This window comes from Branchiostoma lanceolatum, chromosome 9 (assembly GCF_035083965.1).
Source record: "Branchiostoma lanceolatum isolate klBraLanc5 chromosome 9, klBraLanc5.hap2, whole genome shotgun sequence".
NCBI lineage: Eukaryota > Metazoa > Chordata > Leptocardii > Amphioxiformes > Branchiostomatidae > Branchiostoma > Branchiostoma lanceolatum.
Genome location: NC_089730.1, coordinates 21,169,383 through 21,185,069, shown reverse-complemented (window position 1 = coordinate 21,185,069; position 15,687 = coordinate 21,169,383). Strand labels below are relative to the sequence as shown.

General features: G+C 42.5%; 2 protein-coding genes across 2 annotated transcripts; one reads left to right on the top strand and one right to left on the bottom strand.

Annotated features, from left to right (window-relative positions):
- Nucleotides 1-90: 90 nt before the first annotated feature.
- On the top strand, nt 91-4,496 carry LOC136442717 (suppressor of tumorigenicity 14 protein homolog). The gene is made up of 7 exons (XM_066439661.1): nt 91-100; nt 323-403; nt 609-770; nt 1,287-1,416; nt 1,835-1,899; nt 3,364-3,498; nt 3,954-4,496. The coding sequence occupies exons 1-7, from the start codon at nt 91-93 to the stop codon at nt 4,202-4,204; spliced, it is 834 nt and encodes a 277-aa protein (XP_066295758.1). The 3' UTR covers nt 4,205-4,496.
- A 2,363-nt stretch (nt 4,497-6,859) lies between these two features.
- LOC136441673 (uncharacterized) lies at nt 6,860-15,687 on the bottom strand. Its single transcript, XM_066438108.1, has 8 exons — nt 15,547-15,687; nt 14,442-14,513; nt 13,314-13,560; nt 12,716-12,872; nt 10,311-10,452; nt 9,206-9,394; nt 8,316-8,528; nt 6,860-7,182 (listed from the first exon to the last, which is right to left on the bottom strand). Exons 1-8 carry the CDS (start codon nt 15,640-15,642, stop codon nt 6,979-6,981), a joined length of 1,320 nt encoding a protein of 439 aa, XP_066294205.1. The 5' UTR covers nt 15,643-15,687; the 3' UTR covers nt 6,860-6,978.

The window sequence follows — 15,687 nt, the reverse complement described above, 5'->3', positions numbered from 1 at the left end:
AATTAATTGGTCGTAGATTATGGTGGGATCTACAGGGTACCGGGAGGTCTGGTAGAGTCCCCGGGCTACCCCGGCCCATTACCCGCTGACATGTTCCAGTGTGAGTGGGTCCTGGCCCTGTAACCACGGCGCTGTAACATGTACCAATTCATTCTTTTCCCCCAGACTGTGGAGGAACCTACAGGGTAGCGGGCGTCGTGTTGGAGTCCCCGGGCTACCCCGGTCCTGTCCCCGCTGCAGTCTTCCAGTGTGTCCCGGCCCTTGCTGGTCCCTGTAGCAGTCCACATCACAGTAACAATATATGTATCATGCTTTTCCCCAGATTGCGGAGGTACCTTCAGGGTGGCGGGCGGCGTTCTGGAGTGCCGGGCTAACCTGGTCCTGTCCCCGCCGAAGCGTTCCAGTGTGGCCCGGTCCTGGGATCGGCCATGGAGCAGGTCTTTCGCTAACACACTGTGATATTCCCCCGGATTGCGGAGGAACCTACCGGGTAGCGGGCGGCGTGCTGGAGTCCCCGGGCTACCCCGGCCCTGCCCCCGCCGACGTGTTCAAGTGTTGCCCGTTACAGTGATCGGCCCTTACGCTAACACACTGTAATATTCCCCCAGATTGCGGCGGGACCTACAGGGTAGCGGGCGGCGTACTGGAGTCCCCGGGCTACCCCGGCCCTGTCCCCGCCGACGTTTTCCAGTGCGAGTGGGTCCTGGAACTCTCCTCCCCGAACAATGACGTCTCCCTGCAGTTCTTAGAAACGGACATCGCATACGAAGGTATCAAGTATAGAATAAGATGAGAAAAAAATATGGGGGGGGGGGGGTTAGAAATAGACCGATAGAAGAGAGATAATGGAAAATAACAAAAAGCAATACTGGAAAGGGAAGAATGGTGGAGGTTGATAGAAAAAGAGAAATGTATCACTGAGATTATAACGACAAGTAAAAAATCATACCATGAGTAGAATCAGTCCAAAGAGTTGATTGATCAATATAATTGAGCTAGCTGGAATGTGGAGAGGCATATGATCTGTTCCGGGAAGCCTATAACGCCCCTCGTCTCTGTACTTTCCAGCGATGGCTCTAATGTCCTGTTGGTTGTTGATTATAAAAGTTGTTGTTTCCCTCTAGTCCGTCCCAGATGCGGAGCTGCAAATGTACCAGGTAATCCATGGAGTTGATATGTAACTGAGCTAGCTGGAATGTGGAGAGGAAGATGATCTGTGCAGGGAAGTCTATAACGCCCCCCGTCTCTGTCCAGCAATGACTCTAATTTTCTGTTGGTCGCTCCAGATGCTGAACTGGAGACGTACCAGGTGAAGCATGACGACACTGGCGCGCTCGTGTTTGCTGAGCCAGTAAAAACGTCCGACTCGCCTGACGTCATGGAGACCGGCCCCGACGCTACCGCTCTTATCGTCAGGTAGGTCCGCTCCAAATATGGGGAATTTTGAGTATCATTTTTAGTTAATCGTATATTTCTTTTCTTTTTTCCTTTCAAGAATAATTCTACTTGAAATATGGTCATTTTGCACTATATTCTTGATTTGTCATATCTTTTTTTTTCAATTATGAGATGATCTGAGATAACGAAAAATATTAAGTTATCTTGAAAAGGCAAACAGTCAGATACATCGAAATCAGATAACAATATTTTTCTTTCCCAAGTTTATGGGTTTTTTTCTTTCGTTTGGGTCTGTAGCGTTTTCCAAATAAATCACAACCTTAAGCGTAGGTATTGCTCATGCTTTAGTCATTAAGAATTACAAAACAAAGGGAAAAGATAAGTCTGCTGAGAAATTAGCTATCTAAGAAATGAACATTCTTATTGAATTTCTCAGCTTCACGTCCAAGACGGGCCGAGGAAGGTTCCAGGCGTCGTGGACTCAGTTTACTCACATTCCAGGTAGGTTTATTGTACCTGCGTATCAGAGCAGATACTGCGTTTAAAACAGATGTCCGTATCAAAAAGTGAAGTGTACTTGTAAAAAGTATGGTTGTAAAATGTAGAAAAAAATTCTCATCTGTGATTTACAATTGCGGAAGTTTCTCTGATGTTTCAAGAAATAAGGAAATGTTCGATTTTGTTTCTCAAAGAACAGGTGAACTCTGATGTACACACGTTGATTTTATTCACGAAAGAATCATAGTCTGTACAAAATGTGTCACCGCCTTCAATAGTAGTCTCCAACCAGACCCAATAGATTGCAAAGACCGTATCCAACTGGAAGAAGGAGCTTATAGTGCAATCTAAGGTTGGGTTGGCTATGAAAACTCCTTCTGCCTGTTGGATACGGTCTTTGCCAACCCGTAGGTCTGCTTGGAGACTATTCAATAGGTCCTACGGTACGGATATCCTAAGACCGCGCATCAACAACAACAAATTAATAACGACGTTTCAAAATGCCTCGGATTACAAGTGGATACCTCAAGTTTGAAATGTGCCCCTGGATATCTGAAATGAGCACACCTCGGGGATTACTGATGCTTTTCAAGTTCCCATTCCAATTTTTTTAAGACAGCCTTTGAGTATGCTAGTACTTGTGGTGCGGATCGGTTCGGCCGGACCGGTTCCGGACTTGTAAAACGTTTAGGTTCAAGTCCAAAAAAACCTAAACGTCTGGAAACAAGTCCGGACTTGAAAAATTCTCTCACTCATACACTCCTTTTTGTTTTAAACCATCTTAAACCTTCCTTAAATCGTGAAATTTGCACTAGAAAATATTAAAACATTGCTGTTTTTGTGTTTATTATAACTGAACTTTTGTGTTGATTACTGACTGGATATAATTCCGTATATATAGTTTTCAAATTACATGTTAAATATCTGCCAATATGCAATTTTACATGTAACACAACAAAATATTCCAAAATTATTGTTCAGGTCCGGACTTTCAAGTCCGGACCTGAACCTAAACCTCTGGACTCGAGTCCGAACCTAAACCTAAACTCGGGTTTAGATCCACACCACTAGCGCCTAGTACCCGTGGAATTATGAGCGCTGACGTTTAAATTCCTTCCCCAGCTATATTTTTATTTCTCAGAATTTTAAGAGATTTCAAGAAATAATGAAGATTTTCCATGCCTTTCTCAAAGAACAAATAAGCGCTGGTGTACGCGAGTCGATTTTATTCATGAAAAGTATCTGTGCCTTGAGAACATTGTCGTACAAAATGTATCACCATATTTCCGCCTGGTATTCTCGCACCTCTATACTGTCTATCGAGGGCTTAAACACTTGAAAATCTGAAATGTGCATGCTTTGAGATTCCTGGTATCTTCTTAAGGTTGACTTTTTTTATGTTAGCACTGGAGCACCCGGCGGAGTTATGATAGGTGACGTCATATGTTGATGTATTCACTCCCCCAGCTAACGGGACCTGTGGCGGTTTCCGGTGCGCGGAGCATGCTGGTCGCTGTATCCACAATGCCCTGGTGTGTAACGGGTTTCCCAACTGCGGCAGCACGGACAACTCCGACGAGAGAGACTGCCAACCTCTGCCAGGTCAGTCAATGCCAAAAGAACTATGCAAATTAAAGGAGAAAAGCAAAACCATTATGGAGCCTTATAAGATGGTAAATATCATAGCAAATCTTTGCCTCCCGCATTCGTGACCATTTTATATCTATTTCGTTCTTCCCTGTAAGGTATTTATATGTAGATTCACTCTTTGTGTTTCGAATTTTCGCTCTCGTACAACCGTGGTAATCCACAACCGTTGTAATCTCCAAGCAGATGTTTGGGGAGTGTAAATCGTTACGTTTTTCAATATGTCTCTTTTCTATGTAAAACTATTTAAGGGGACAGTTTCACACAGAAATGGACAGCTTTGAAAACGATTTACACACCCAAACATCTGTTTGGAGATTACAACTAGAGGTGGTGTTGCGCAAATCCCATTCTCTTACATCGTTTAGAAACTTCACTCATGATTCCAAAATATATCTTCTGACTGAAAGGTGGATCAGACAACGTGGTGGTGGGAATCGTGGTGGCGCTGGTCCTAGCGGTTCTGCTGCTAATTGCAGCGGCGTGTGTCGGGCACGCCTACAGGCAGCGCCAGGTCGACAAGCGCGGGAGACCGCTGAGGTCAACGGACGCGCGGGCGTCGACCCGGTCCAACAGGAGACTGAAGGAGAACATGAAGGTGTCAGGGGAGGAGGACGAGGAGGAGGCGAGAGGTTTGAGGGACGGCAACGTGCACACGTAGCGTCTGCATCTTCTTGAAATGATCTTACAGGGATTGTACAAAATAAAGAAGAAGACTATGGCGGCAAAAATAAGTGTTTCAAGTTTAGAAATGGCAGGGTCACAGTTCCAAACCGGGTGATCATAGTGCGTTGAAGAATTTCATCAGTCACGTATAATCACAGTTACTAGAACATTCTTCAATCAGTGACATTTTTAAGGCAACAAACACCAAATATTCGACGTCCACTGTACGTCTTGATTACGGAGTGACCTAGTCTCGCGAGAACACGAGCCTAAGTCGAGACTTGGGTGATTTGACAACACACAAAAGATTAGTCATGAGCATTACCTGTTTATATTTCTTGATAAACACTTTTATTTTCCGTTCCCGCAAGCAGCCCGACCGGGCCCCGGCTCGAAAATATGACCCTAGCCTTAGTGGTCACCATGTGTTGAATGGATTTGATAATGATGAAAAATTCTATTTCTTGTAGAGCAAGAATACTACATGAATATTGCACTGTTCGCTGACTTTTTTCCATATTGTTGACAATTTGTGAAATGCGTTTCTGTGAAACCTTAGTGGTTCAGATTAATTCTAACTTTTTAGAAATCACTCTCTGGGGTGGAATTTTGTATCAAAGAAGTTTAATAACAACAAAAATAGTAAAGGCATTGCAAAAGACGAATAAACAGAATGGACGACAAGCGTTCCTCTACAGGCTTAGCAATGGGCACGATATCACAACATCAAGTACGTTCGTGGTGTTTAGTTAAAGTTTAAAGTTAAAATCCTCCCACACCATAAGGTGTATAGGGCGGTGCCCATCTCCATTTGATACCCCTGGGCCACACTGTGGTGCAATCACTGTAGCAGGGGGCTAGTCCACCAACAGTGGAGTGTGTTTAACTTCCATACTGTTTCAGAAGTATGTACCATTTTTATGTCTTTGTCAAAAGTCTTTGGTATGACTAAATGCGCCTCTGGTCCAGAGGTGTCCTACCCCGGGATTGAACCCGGGCCTTCTGGTCCAAGTAATTTGAACCAGATGTGGCTAGTAACAGAAGTGCAGACCACTACACAGTGCTGAACGTATACTTGCCTCCGGTTTTCTTGTAAATGTAAATGAATACGTGCCAATATCTCTGGTGCTAAAAGCAGGGGGGGGGGGCATTATCAAGAGTAAAAACGGGCGTTTTTAATGAATGCTACTTATACGTCGATGAAGATTAGACATCCAGGTAATAAGATACGCCAAAAAGCAATTACTCAAACAACTGGATATGATTTTTGGAAACGGTCAGACGTTTCAAGTAGCATCCACTACTTTTCGTCAGTGACTGTGAGCAGGATCAGTTGACGAAAAGTAGTGGATGCTACTTGAAACGTCTGACCGTTTCCAAAAATCATATCCAGTTGTTTGAGTAATTGCTTTTTGGCGTAATGCTACTTATACACTGTGAGTGAGGAGGCCGCCAAAGATCGAAGACAAAGGTCTAATTGTAACAATTATGGGATTTCCCGTCCGTTAGTCAGAACTGTATGTACAGCTGATCAAACTTTGTCAATGTACAGAACATTTCGTGTTTAATGTATACAAATTATTTTCAATTTGATTGTCCCTGTAGGGAATAGATGTTGTTGTGCCTTTTTTAAACCTCGAGAAATCTTTTCAATGAAGGTCAATGGCGAACAGGAATTTTGGGAAAAACTGTGGCATTGACGTGATGACTACTTTTGGTTGGAAGATAAACTGTCATCAGAGTTTGTGAGAACACGAAAAGTCATTCTTGGAACAATAGACACATAAATGACACAATATTTATCGAAAAAGCCCTTGATTTTGATCGTTATCGACACGTAAATAATATAGCTTCTAAGTGCCTTACTGTAACTTTAATGTTTAGATGAAAATGAAATATCAGCATGTTTGCAGAACCCAACATCACAATATTCAAAATATATAGTTCTACAGCTCATACAATGCTTGTATATTTGCTATTTGACTTTTATCAAGCGCTCTTTGACGTCACAAAGACATAACGTGGTTGAAAAAAATCAGTTTGGATGTACGGATAATTTTTGACTGAATAAATGTTTGTATATAACTTGTCATTGCTAGATTTTTTTTTCTACACTTGAAGAATAAGATATGTGTTACTGTATGATATTTGCTATCTCAATGTTAAGTCTGATGCTGGATATATCATTATTGTGTGTGTCTGTGTTTGTGTTTCTGTCTGTCTGTGTGTCTGTTTGTTTGTCTCCGGACTTTGAAATCAGTAAACCTAAAAAACTTCTGGATAGATTACAATGACATTTGGTATGTAGGTAGGTCTTTGGGAATCGAAAATCAATATAGTGTCGATTTAAAGCACCCTGGTATGTTAACTTGGTACTGCAGCAGAAATTCTGGACTTTGTATCGGTTGTCCTAGACGTGCTATGGTCTTGCTTTAATAGTGATAACATATTTACCGGTTCTAAACCTCCATTGAGTAGATGGAGGATCGCTATCACTCTCTGTGTTTATGCATGTTTCTGTAAAATCATTTTTGTTGGGAATCATTTCAACTATATATAAATGGTTTATTCTGGAATTGACACATACAGAAATTAAAACAGCATTGCAGCCGATGTTACCTTCTTTCAAGTAAACCGACTGAATTGTGTGTCTAATACATGGGGTACGTTAGCTTCTCGGGTTTCTTCACAGTCAGATGCAATTGTGTGTCTAATACATGGGGTACGTTAGCTTCTCGGGTTTCTTCACAGTCAGCTGCAATTGTGTGTCTAAGACATGGGGTATGTTAGCTTCTCGGGTTTCTTCACAGTCAGCCGCAGAACCTCCACCAGTCTGTTCATCATCGCTTGCCTGGAGTCTGCGCACACCGTCACTGCGCAGAAGTGGGTACTACTGAGGAGGTCGGACATGTCGTCATCGGGACCAGCTAGCAGCAGAAATTCCACGTCGGAATCGTTTTGGAGCTTTTTGATCTAAAAATGGAATAACGAAACAGTTGAATGCAGATATTAAATAAACCTTTGTATCAGATTCTGTTATAAGCCTGAATGCGATTTCTAAAAATCAAAAGCAGTTTTAGCAAAAGAAAAGTTTTTGTCATGTAACAATTGATACACACACAAACGTACACCCGCTGTTTTTTGACGTGTTTCTAAGCGTTTTGTTGGGATTTCTACTTTGCTATGTTTTTTTTGTCTCTCCAACCCTCATGACAAAGTAGAAAGCCCGACAGAAGTGCCTAAAACACATCAGAAAGCAGCCGGACCCACTCATCTGCCGGACCCACTCATCTGCTCATCTGCTTGGAGAGTACGTTCAAAGTAGCCTCTACCAGGCTCCGCCGGATGGCTGGAAAAATAGTAGAAATTGGCCGTAATAGAGTGAATAGTGTGCCAAGGGAGTTAGCTACGGAGGGAGTACATTCTGCCATCGACGGACCGTCGATGGCAGAATGTACTCCCTCCGTAGCTAACTCCCTTGGCACACTATTCACTCTATTACGGCCAATTTCTACTATTTTTCCAGCCATCCGGCGGAGCCTGGTAGAGGCTACGTTTAAAGCCCCTTCTCACTGGACCCACGGCACGCTGGCGGTGTCGCTGCGGCCGATCAAATTGACAAGCACTCAACGAATTTCATCGACAAAAAACGAATGTTTTTAAACCTTTTTACGTCTTTTTGGTCATACTTGTGCGTTTTGAATGGTACAAAGTCAAGGGTAACACAAAAATCCAGCTTAGGACGCAGCGACGCCGCCAGCGTGCCGCGGGTCCATTAAGAGGGGGCTTTAGGACGCAGCGACGCCGCCAGCGTGCCGCGGGTCCAGTGAGAGGGGGCTTTAGGACGCAGCGACGCCGCCAGCGTGCTGCGGGTCCAGTGAGACGGGGGCTTTAAGACGCAGCGACGCCGCCAGCGTGCCGCGGGTCCAGTGAGAGGGGGGCTTTAGGACGCAGCGACGCCGCCAGCGTGCCGCGGGTCCAGTGAGAGGGGGCTTTAGGACGCAGCGACGCCGCCAGCGTGCCGCGGGTCCAGTGAGACGGGGGCTTTAGGACGCAGCGCCGCCGCCAGCGTGCCGCGGGTCCAGTGAGACGGGGTCTTTACCCACCACGTCAAAGTCCATCAGGTTTCCCGGCTTCTCAGGTTTCTTGAAGAAGACTGGGTACACGATGCCGTGTTTTCCCGTCGGGGCAGGTTGGCTGAACCCGATGCCGCATGCTGCAGACATACTGGCGTGGTCCTGCAATCCGGGCTCTAAGCAGGCTGAGTAGACAGCATGATGAAGCCTGTTGGCACGCGCATTCACCTCAACTAACCTGATCTGGAGTAAACATGTTTATCGTTAATTCGCATGTAGACTATTTATTTGTTTGAACCTTTGTTTATTCATGATAAGCTCAAATCGGCACACAGGTTGCTTTTCATTGAGGTCATGATGGGAGAGGTAAGGGTCAGATACAATATAACAGAGATACGCAGCCATTTGAGTCCTAATAACTCTATCAACATATATCATTACATATTTATAGTACAACAATATACAATTGTTACAACATACAACATATAGTAGGGCGAAAGCTGGTTCATGGTCCGTGTCCGCTGGTTTTGTTAATTTACGTTACTTCAAGAGTCTCTTAAAGGATAGATGAACAGTACACGAACATCAATTTTTTTAAAAATCATGCGGGAAAAGCAAAAAACACTCAATGTTTATTCTGGGTTTCCCCTTAACTACGATAGATAACATCATAACATAAATCTAAGTAAAGTGAATTAAGTCAGACGAAAAGAAATGGTAATCATTTTGAATAAATAAGTGAATACACTGCACTACTCTACTCTACTCTACTCTACTCTACTCTACTCTACTCTACTCTACTCTACTCTACTCTACTCTACGCTTCGCTACTCTACTCTACTCTACTCTACTCTACTCTACTCTACTCTACTCGTAAGAGTGTTGTTATGGCAGAAAGTCGTTTAGTAACTTATATTTACCTCTCCGTCTTTCATCTTGAATACCTCTATCATGGCAAAAGAGTTGTCGAAGCCAAACTGGATCATCCTCGTCAGCACGGCGTCATACAACCTCCATATCTCGCCCTGTAGACCGTCATCAGCGGCGGTCGGCAGGATCATGGAAGCGAACCTGGCGTCTTCCTCATCGAAACGGAGTGTGTCGGCGATCTACGTTTTTTCCACAATACACAAAATAAAACTAAGTCCCAATTAGCATAATTTGCACGTCACTGTGTACATCTCTGTCTAAGCTATCTGCATACTAGATATTATGGAAACCGTCTTTCATTTGTTTAGTTATTCTCCTTAGAATATTTTCACAATGATGCTACTGCAGTTCCAGAGCAAGCTGGTAGGGGGCCCAAACCTACAACACTTTTTTATACTACAAGCTATCTGCCACCCAAAAATCAAGACCATAGTATGTCCAGGTCAAAAGATACAAAAACAGAAGTTCTGCTGCAGCACCAAGGTCACATACCAGGGGGCCCAAAATCGACCTTGAATTTCGGCTTTACAAAACTATTTCTCCATTTTTCATGGAGATAACAATACAAATATTACTTAAGTGGCGTCGGCGTAGCGCAACGGGTAGAGGGTTGGGATCAGAACAATTGGTCCCGGGTTCGATACTCACCATGCCCCGACGCTGTGCCCTTGGGAAAGGCACTTTACACAACCTTCCCTGGTGGTGGAGTGACGACCACAGAGCCACTTTGGCTAATCTGTCATCTGTCAATCTGTCGCGTCTGATGACAGTTGACATAATAGGTTAGCAGTTGAGGGCAGGTTTTTGTGGTCCGATCTTTCTATTACTGAGATAATGACACTTTCTTTTCCTTCACTTCCCCATAAAACTACATTCATGCCTGGCATATATTGTAACTGTGGTTTCTCCCCTGAACTAAATAAAGAAATGATAAAGAACTTGTTAAGCTTTGTGGGTTTTGTTGTCTTTTCGGTCATAATTACACGTTTCGAATGATATTGCCATTTTAAAGTCAAGGATAACACAAATCCAGCTTAGGACGCAGCGACGACGGCCCAGTGAGAGGGGGGGGGGCTTAATGAACTTTGAACTTACCGCCCAGTGCACGATGGTTCCGTTGATGACGCAGCCGTCCACAGCGTACATGGCCTCGGCCTCCATATAAGGCTCGACCACCACCACGTCACGAAGAGCCAGAGAGTACTTCGTTACATCGAGATACTCCTCATAGTAACTCCTGTTGGGATAAAACAATAGGGGGAAAGTACTTAAACGTTATCAAAAGACTCCTCATAGAAACTCCTGTTGGGATAAAACAATAGGGGGAAAGTACTTAAACGTTATCAAAAGACTCCTCATAGAAACTCCTGTTGGGATAAAACAATAGGAGGAAAGTACTTAAACGTTATTAAAAGACTCCTCATAGTAACTCCTGTTGGGATAAAACAATAGGGGGAAAGTACTTAAACGTTATCAAAAGACTCCTCATAGAAACTCCTGTTGGGATAAAACAATAGGAGAAAAGTACTTAAACGTTATCAAAAGACTCCTCATAGTAACTCCTGTTGGGATAAAACAATAGGAGAAAAGTACTTAAACGTTATCAAAAGACTCCTCATAGAAACTCCAGTTGGGATAGAAATAGGAGAAAAGTACTTAAACGTTATCAAAAGACTCCTCATAGAAACTACTGTTGGGATAAACCAATAGGAGGAAAGTACTTGAACGTTATCAAAAGACTCCTCATAGAAACTCCTGTTGGGATAAAACAATAGGGGGAAAGTACTTAAACGTTATCAAAAGACTCCTCATAGAAACTCCTGTTGGGATAAAAGATATGGGGGAAGTGCTTAAACATATCAAAAGACTCCTCATAGAAACTCCTGTTGGGATAAAACAATAGGGGGAAAGTGCTTAAACGTTATCAAAAGACTCCTCATAGTAACTCCTGTTGGGATAAAACAATAGGAGAAAAGTACTTAAACGTTATCAAAAGACTCCTCATAGAAACTCCTGTTGGGATAAACCAATAGGAGGAAAGTACTTAAACGTTATCAAAAGACTCCTCATAGAAACTCCTGTTGGGATAAAACAATAGGGGGAAAGTACTTAAACGTTATCAAAAGACTCCTCATAGAAACTCCTGTTGGGATAAAAGATATGGGGGAAGTGCTTAAACATATCAAAAGACTCCTCATAGAAACTCTTGTTGGGATAAAACAATAGGGGGAAAGTGCTTAAACGTTATCAAAAGACTGCTCATAGAAACTCCTGTTGGGATAAAACAATAGGGGGAAAGTACTTAAACGTTATCAAAAGACTCCTCATAGAAACTCCTGTTGGGATAAAACAATAGGGGGAAAGTACTTAAACGTTATCAAAAGACTCCTCATAGAAACTCCTGTTGGGATAAAACAATAGGGGGAAAGTACTTAAACGTTATCAAAAGACTCCTCATAGAAACTCCTGTTGGGATAAAACAATAGGAGGAAAGTACTTAAACGTTATTAAAAGACTCCTCATAGTAACTCCTGTTGGGATAAAACAATAGGGGGAAAGTACTTAAACGTTATCAAAAGACTCCTCATAGAAACTCCTGTTGGGATAAAACAATAGGAGAAAAGTACTTAAACGTTATCAAAAGACTCCTCATAGTAACTCCTGTTGGGATAAAACAATAGGAGAAAAGTACTTAAACGTTATCAAAAGACTCCTCATAGAAACTCCTGTTGGGATAGAAATAGGAGAAAAGTACTTAAACGTTATCAAAAGACTCCTCATAGAAACTACTGTTGGGATAAACCAATAGGAGGAAAGTACTTAAACGTTATCAAAAGACTCCTCATAGAAACTCCTGTTGGGATAAAACAATAGGGGGAAAGTACTTAAACGTTATCAAAAGACTCCTCATAGAAACTCCTGTTGGGATAAAAGATATGGGGGAAGTGCTAAACATATCAAAAGACTCCTCATAGAAACTCTTGTTGGGATAAAACAATAGGGGGAAAGTACTTAAACGTTATCAAAAGACTCCTCATAGAAACTCCTGTTGGGATAAAACAATAGGGGGAAAGTACTTAAACGTTATCAAAAGACTCCTCATAGAAACTCCTGTTGGGATAAAACAATAGGAGGAAAGTACTTAAACGTTATCAAAAGACTCCTCATAGAAACTCCTGTTGGGATAAAACAATAGGGGGAAAGTACTTAAACGTTATCAAAAGACTCCTCATAGAAACTCCTGTTGGGATAAAAAGATATGGGGGGAAGTGCTTGTGTAAATCAAAGTTTTTATTTCTTTCAGGAGCCCAAACCTTTGAATGATTTAGAACAATTTTTTTTCAGCATCTTTTAGTTAGCAACTCAGCTCAGCTCAGCACTGGTTTTCCAGTGCTGAAGAAAGTTTAGCACTGGTTTTCCAGTGTTGAAGCAACTTTCAGCACTGTAACCGAGTGCTGAAAAAGGAGAGCGTGGATTTCGTATTTGTTTTCTTTACTTACCTGAAGAAGGAAGCACTAGGAGATGTCAGGAAATTCGGGTGTTCGTCTCTTACTGTCCGGAGACTGTCGAGCGCATCACTCATTTCTGCACAGCTGTTCACCCGCTTCACTCCGAATGACGCATATCCGGTTGCGGGCTTCACACAGGCAGGAAATCCTGCCAAGAAAATTTGATTTCAATTTGCATAATTTGCACTTCGTTATGTACATCTCTGTCTAATCTACCTACGTACTAAATATCCGTCGTTCCTTTCTTCAGTTATTCACCTTGGAAGATTTTGACAACATCGCCCCTGCAGTTTCAGAATAAGCTGCTAGGAGGCCCAAACCTACACCACTTCTTCCTTACATCACAAGCTATCTGCCACACAAAAATCAAGACCATACCACTATCAGTCAATAAACAATAAATAATACAATTATAAGCTGAAAAACCAAGATGGCAATACATAGATTAATACAAAAAAACTAAAGAGAAGAAGCCTCCCATACTTAAAGACTTACAACTAAAAGAGGTTGTAATTGCAAGATTAATGTAAACCAAACGGTATTATAACCATAAAGTTCCCCACTTACCCCGATGCTTCTCTAGACTCACCTACTGTATCCAGGGCCTTCCTCGCATCTGTTGACACGGTAGGTGAATCCAGGTCCACCACGCAGTAAGGAATAGGCTCTGCAGTTGGCTCCAGGTGCTCTCTCGTGTACGCTTTGTGGAAGGCCAGGAAGCACGCCTCTACGCTCGGGCCGGACACGGAGGGAAAGTCTCTGACCACGGCAGAGTGGACGAACGTGGAGATGTCAGACAACGTCAGTATGGAGCTGATGCCGGTGTCCTTTACGGTCTAAGTGTTGATTGAATGGAGGGTTAAGATGATAATTATAACTAGCAACATTTGCGAGAGCAAATACAGCATATTTCGCCCATTTCCCTCCCCATGCAAAACAAAGAAAAATGACTGTCCCCAAAGCACCCCAGTGCTAAAAATTAGGAATCTATTGCAAAATCATTCCAGTCCGAAATGTAGCCTGTGTCCCCCTATGCACTTTTGCAACGTCTGTGGGTATGCACTCTTTCTACCTGGCTGCATACAAAATTTCAACTCATTTGGCCCAGTAGAGACGACCGAGATTAATCGATTTGAAGATTTGACAGGAGAAGAAAAATAATGATAACCGTTCGAGCGAAAATGTGACGGTGATTAGCAATATCTATTAATCAGTAAATGTAAACTAAAGGTCATATACGTTATTTCGGTACAGAAAAGATATTGCCATCTACCTTTCAACAAGGGGGTTAACCTTAACCTCCTTGCTTTCAATCAGTCTCGATCCTTTTTAAGTTGAAATGACCCGAAACCTATGTTACCTGACCTGAACATAAATATGACGTAATTACAGGTGAAAGTTGGTATCCGGTATTCACCTCCGTCTTAGCGCCACACTTCCTTCCAGGTCACATGGTACAGGACATTTCAGTTAGAGAAAGAACTAATAATCGAAATCTTGTTTTTAAGAGATTTACGTTGGGTAATACACCACAGGCAAATGTACAAATGTACAATCATTCAAGAGCACTCTAAAGTACACGGGTCCTGAACTTTGGAATAAACTCCCCACAGAGCAAAGAAAACTCACCGCAGTATCGACTTTTAGAAATGGACTTTAGGAATTAGAACTGGTACTGACATTTTACTGAATGTGTATCGAAAAGCTAATAACTCACCTTCTTAACCTGTTTTACGTAGTCCAGAAGCAGAGTGTTGTCATCGATGTTGCTGTACACAACTTGTTTTACCTATCAAACAGAGATTGGTCAGTTCTGCTCGCAGTTTGCACTAGTCTCCGAGCAGATCTTTCGGTCGCTATAAGACCGTATCCAACTGGCAAAGGAAGGTTTTGTTGGGTGGCGACGAAAACTTCCTTTGCCAGTTGGACTAAGCTTACACATGCTTCACCCAAATACTGTAAGTGCGGAAATATTCGTGGTGGTTTTATGTTCGTGGTTTTCGCGGCGACCGTTTCACCGCGAACGTTAAGCCACCGCAAACAGTTTGTCCAATATTATAGCAGTAAAGTCAAGTCAAGTCAAAGTCGGTTAGGCCCTTCAGCCCCAGAAGTGGTGTTTAATAAAAAAAGTTGACTCTACTGGATTAGCTAAGCTTATCACTTTCGTCAACCATGTATGTTGAAACTATGTACTGTATATATTTCACTGTATATGTCACTTTCATGTTAGTCAGGTTTATGTTAAACGACCCGTATCTAGCCCCTCGGGGCACGAATGTACAATGAACGTCTTCATTCATTAAACAGACATCATAAAATCGACATCTACAATAGATAGATCTAGAATAGCCTCTACCAGGCTCCATAGGTAGCTGGAAAAATCGTAGAAATTGGCCAAATAGACGAATAACGTGCCAGAGAAGTTAGTCCGCTATGGAAGTTACAGTTTGGCATATTGGACCCTCTCTCCGTAGCCGACTCCCTTAGCATACTATTCACTCTATTTGTCCAATTTCTACTATTTTTCAGCCATCTGCGGGGCCTGGTAGAGGCTAGATCCGTGAGAATGCAGTATAGGGGATGGGAAGTAAGTATTCAGTATTATTTACAGTACTTTTGATTAGGGGAGGTGTTAGAAGTTTCTGTAGCAAATATCCTCAGTTCGCCGAGGTCTATAAAAATGAGTGTTGTTATCTGTACGTGGCACTGTTAAAACAACTACAGTGATAAAAAAACTTCAGTGATAAAAAAAAGCCCAGTGCCACGTCGTCCTTCTCTGTCAAAAACCGAAGTAAATAAAAAATATCGAGATTTTAACCAACCTGAACCAAAGGATATTGGCGCAACCTATCCTCTTCCTCTGGATTGTTGTCAGAAAAAGGAACTAGCACAGAAAGTTCTCTGCCAATCGATGACATCGTCTTATCTGGAAAGCCCCTAAACGTTCGTCCCGTACTTCCTGT

Bases quoted from the DNA above. Each gene is read 5' to 3' on its own strand.
- LOC136441673 (XM_066438108.1), bottom strand. From the start codon at position 15,642: ATGTCATCGATTGGCAGAGAACTTTCTGTGCTAGTTCCTTTTTCTGAC. The intron at 13,561-14,441 runs GTGAGTTATTAG...ATCAACACTTAG, and splicing joins ACGTAAAACAGGTTAAGAAG to ACCGTAAAGGACACCGGCAT. The intron at 9,395-10,310 runs GTAAGTTCAAAG...GAAAAAACGTAG, and splicing joins GAACCATCGTGCACTGGGCG to ATCGCCGACACACTCCGTTT.
- LOC136442717 (XM_066439661.1), top strand. The intron at 1,417-1,834 runs GTAGGTCCGCTC...TGAATTTCTCAG, and splicing joins GCTACCGCTCTTATCGTCAG to CTTCACGTCCAAGACGGGCC. The intron at 3,499-3,953 runs GTCAGTCAATGC...TCTGACTGAAAG, and splicing joins AGACTGCCAACCTCTGCCAG to GTGGATCAGACAACGTGGTG.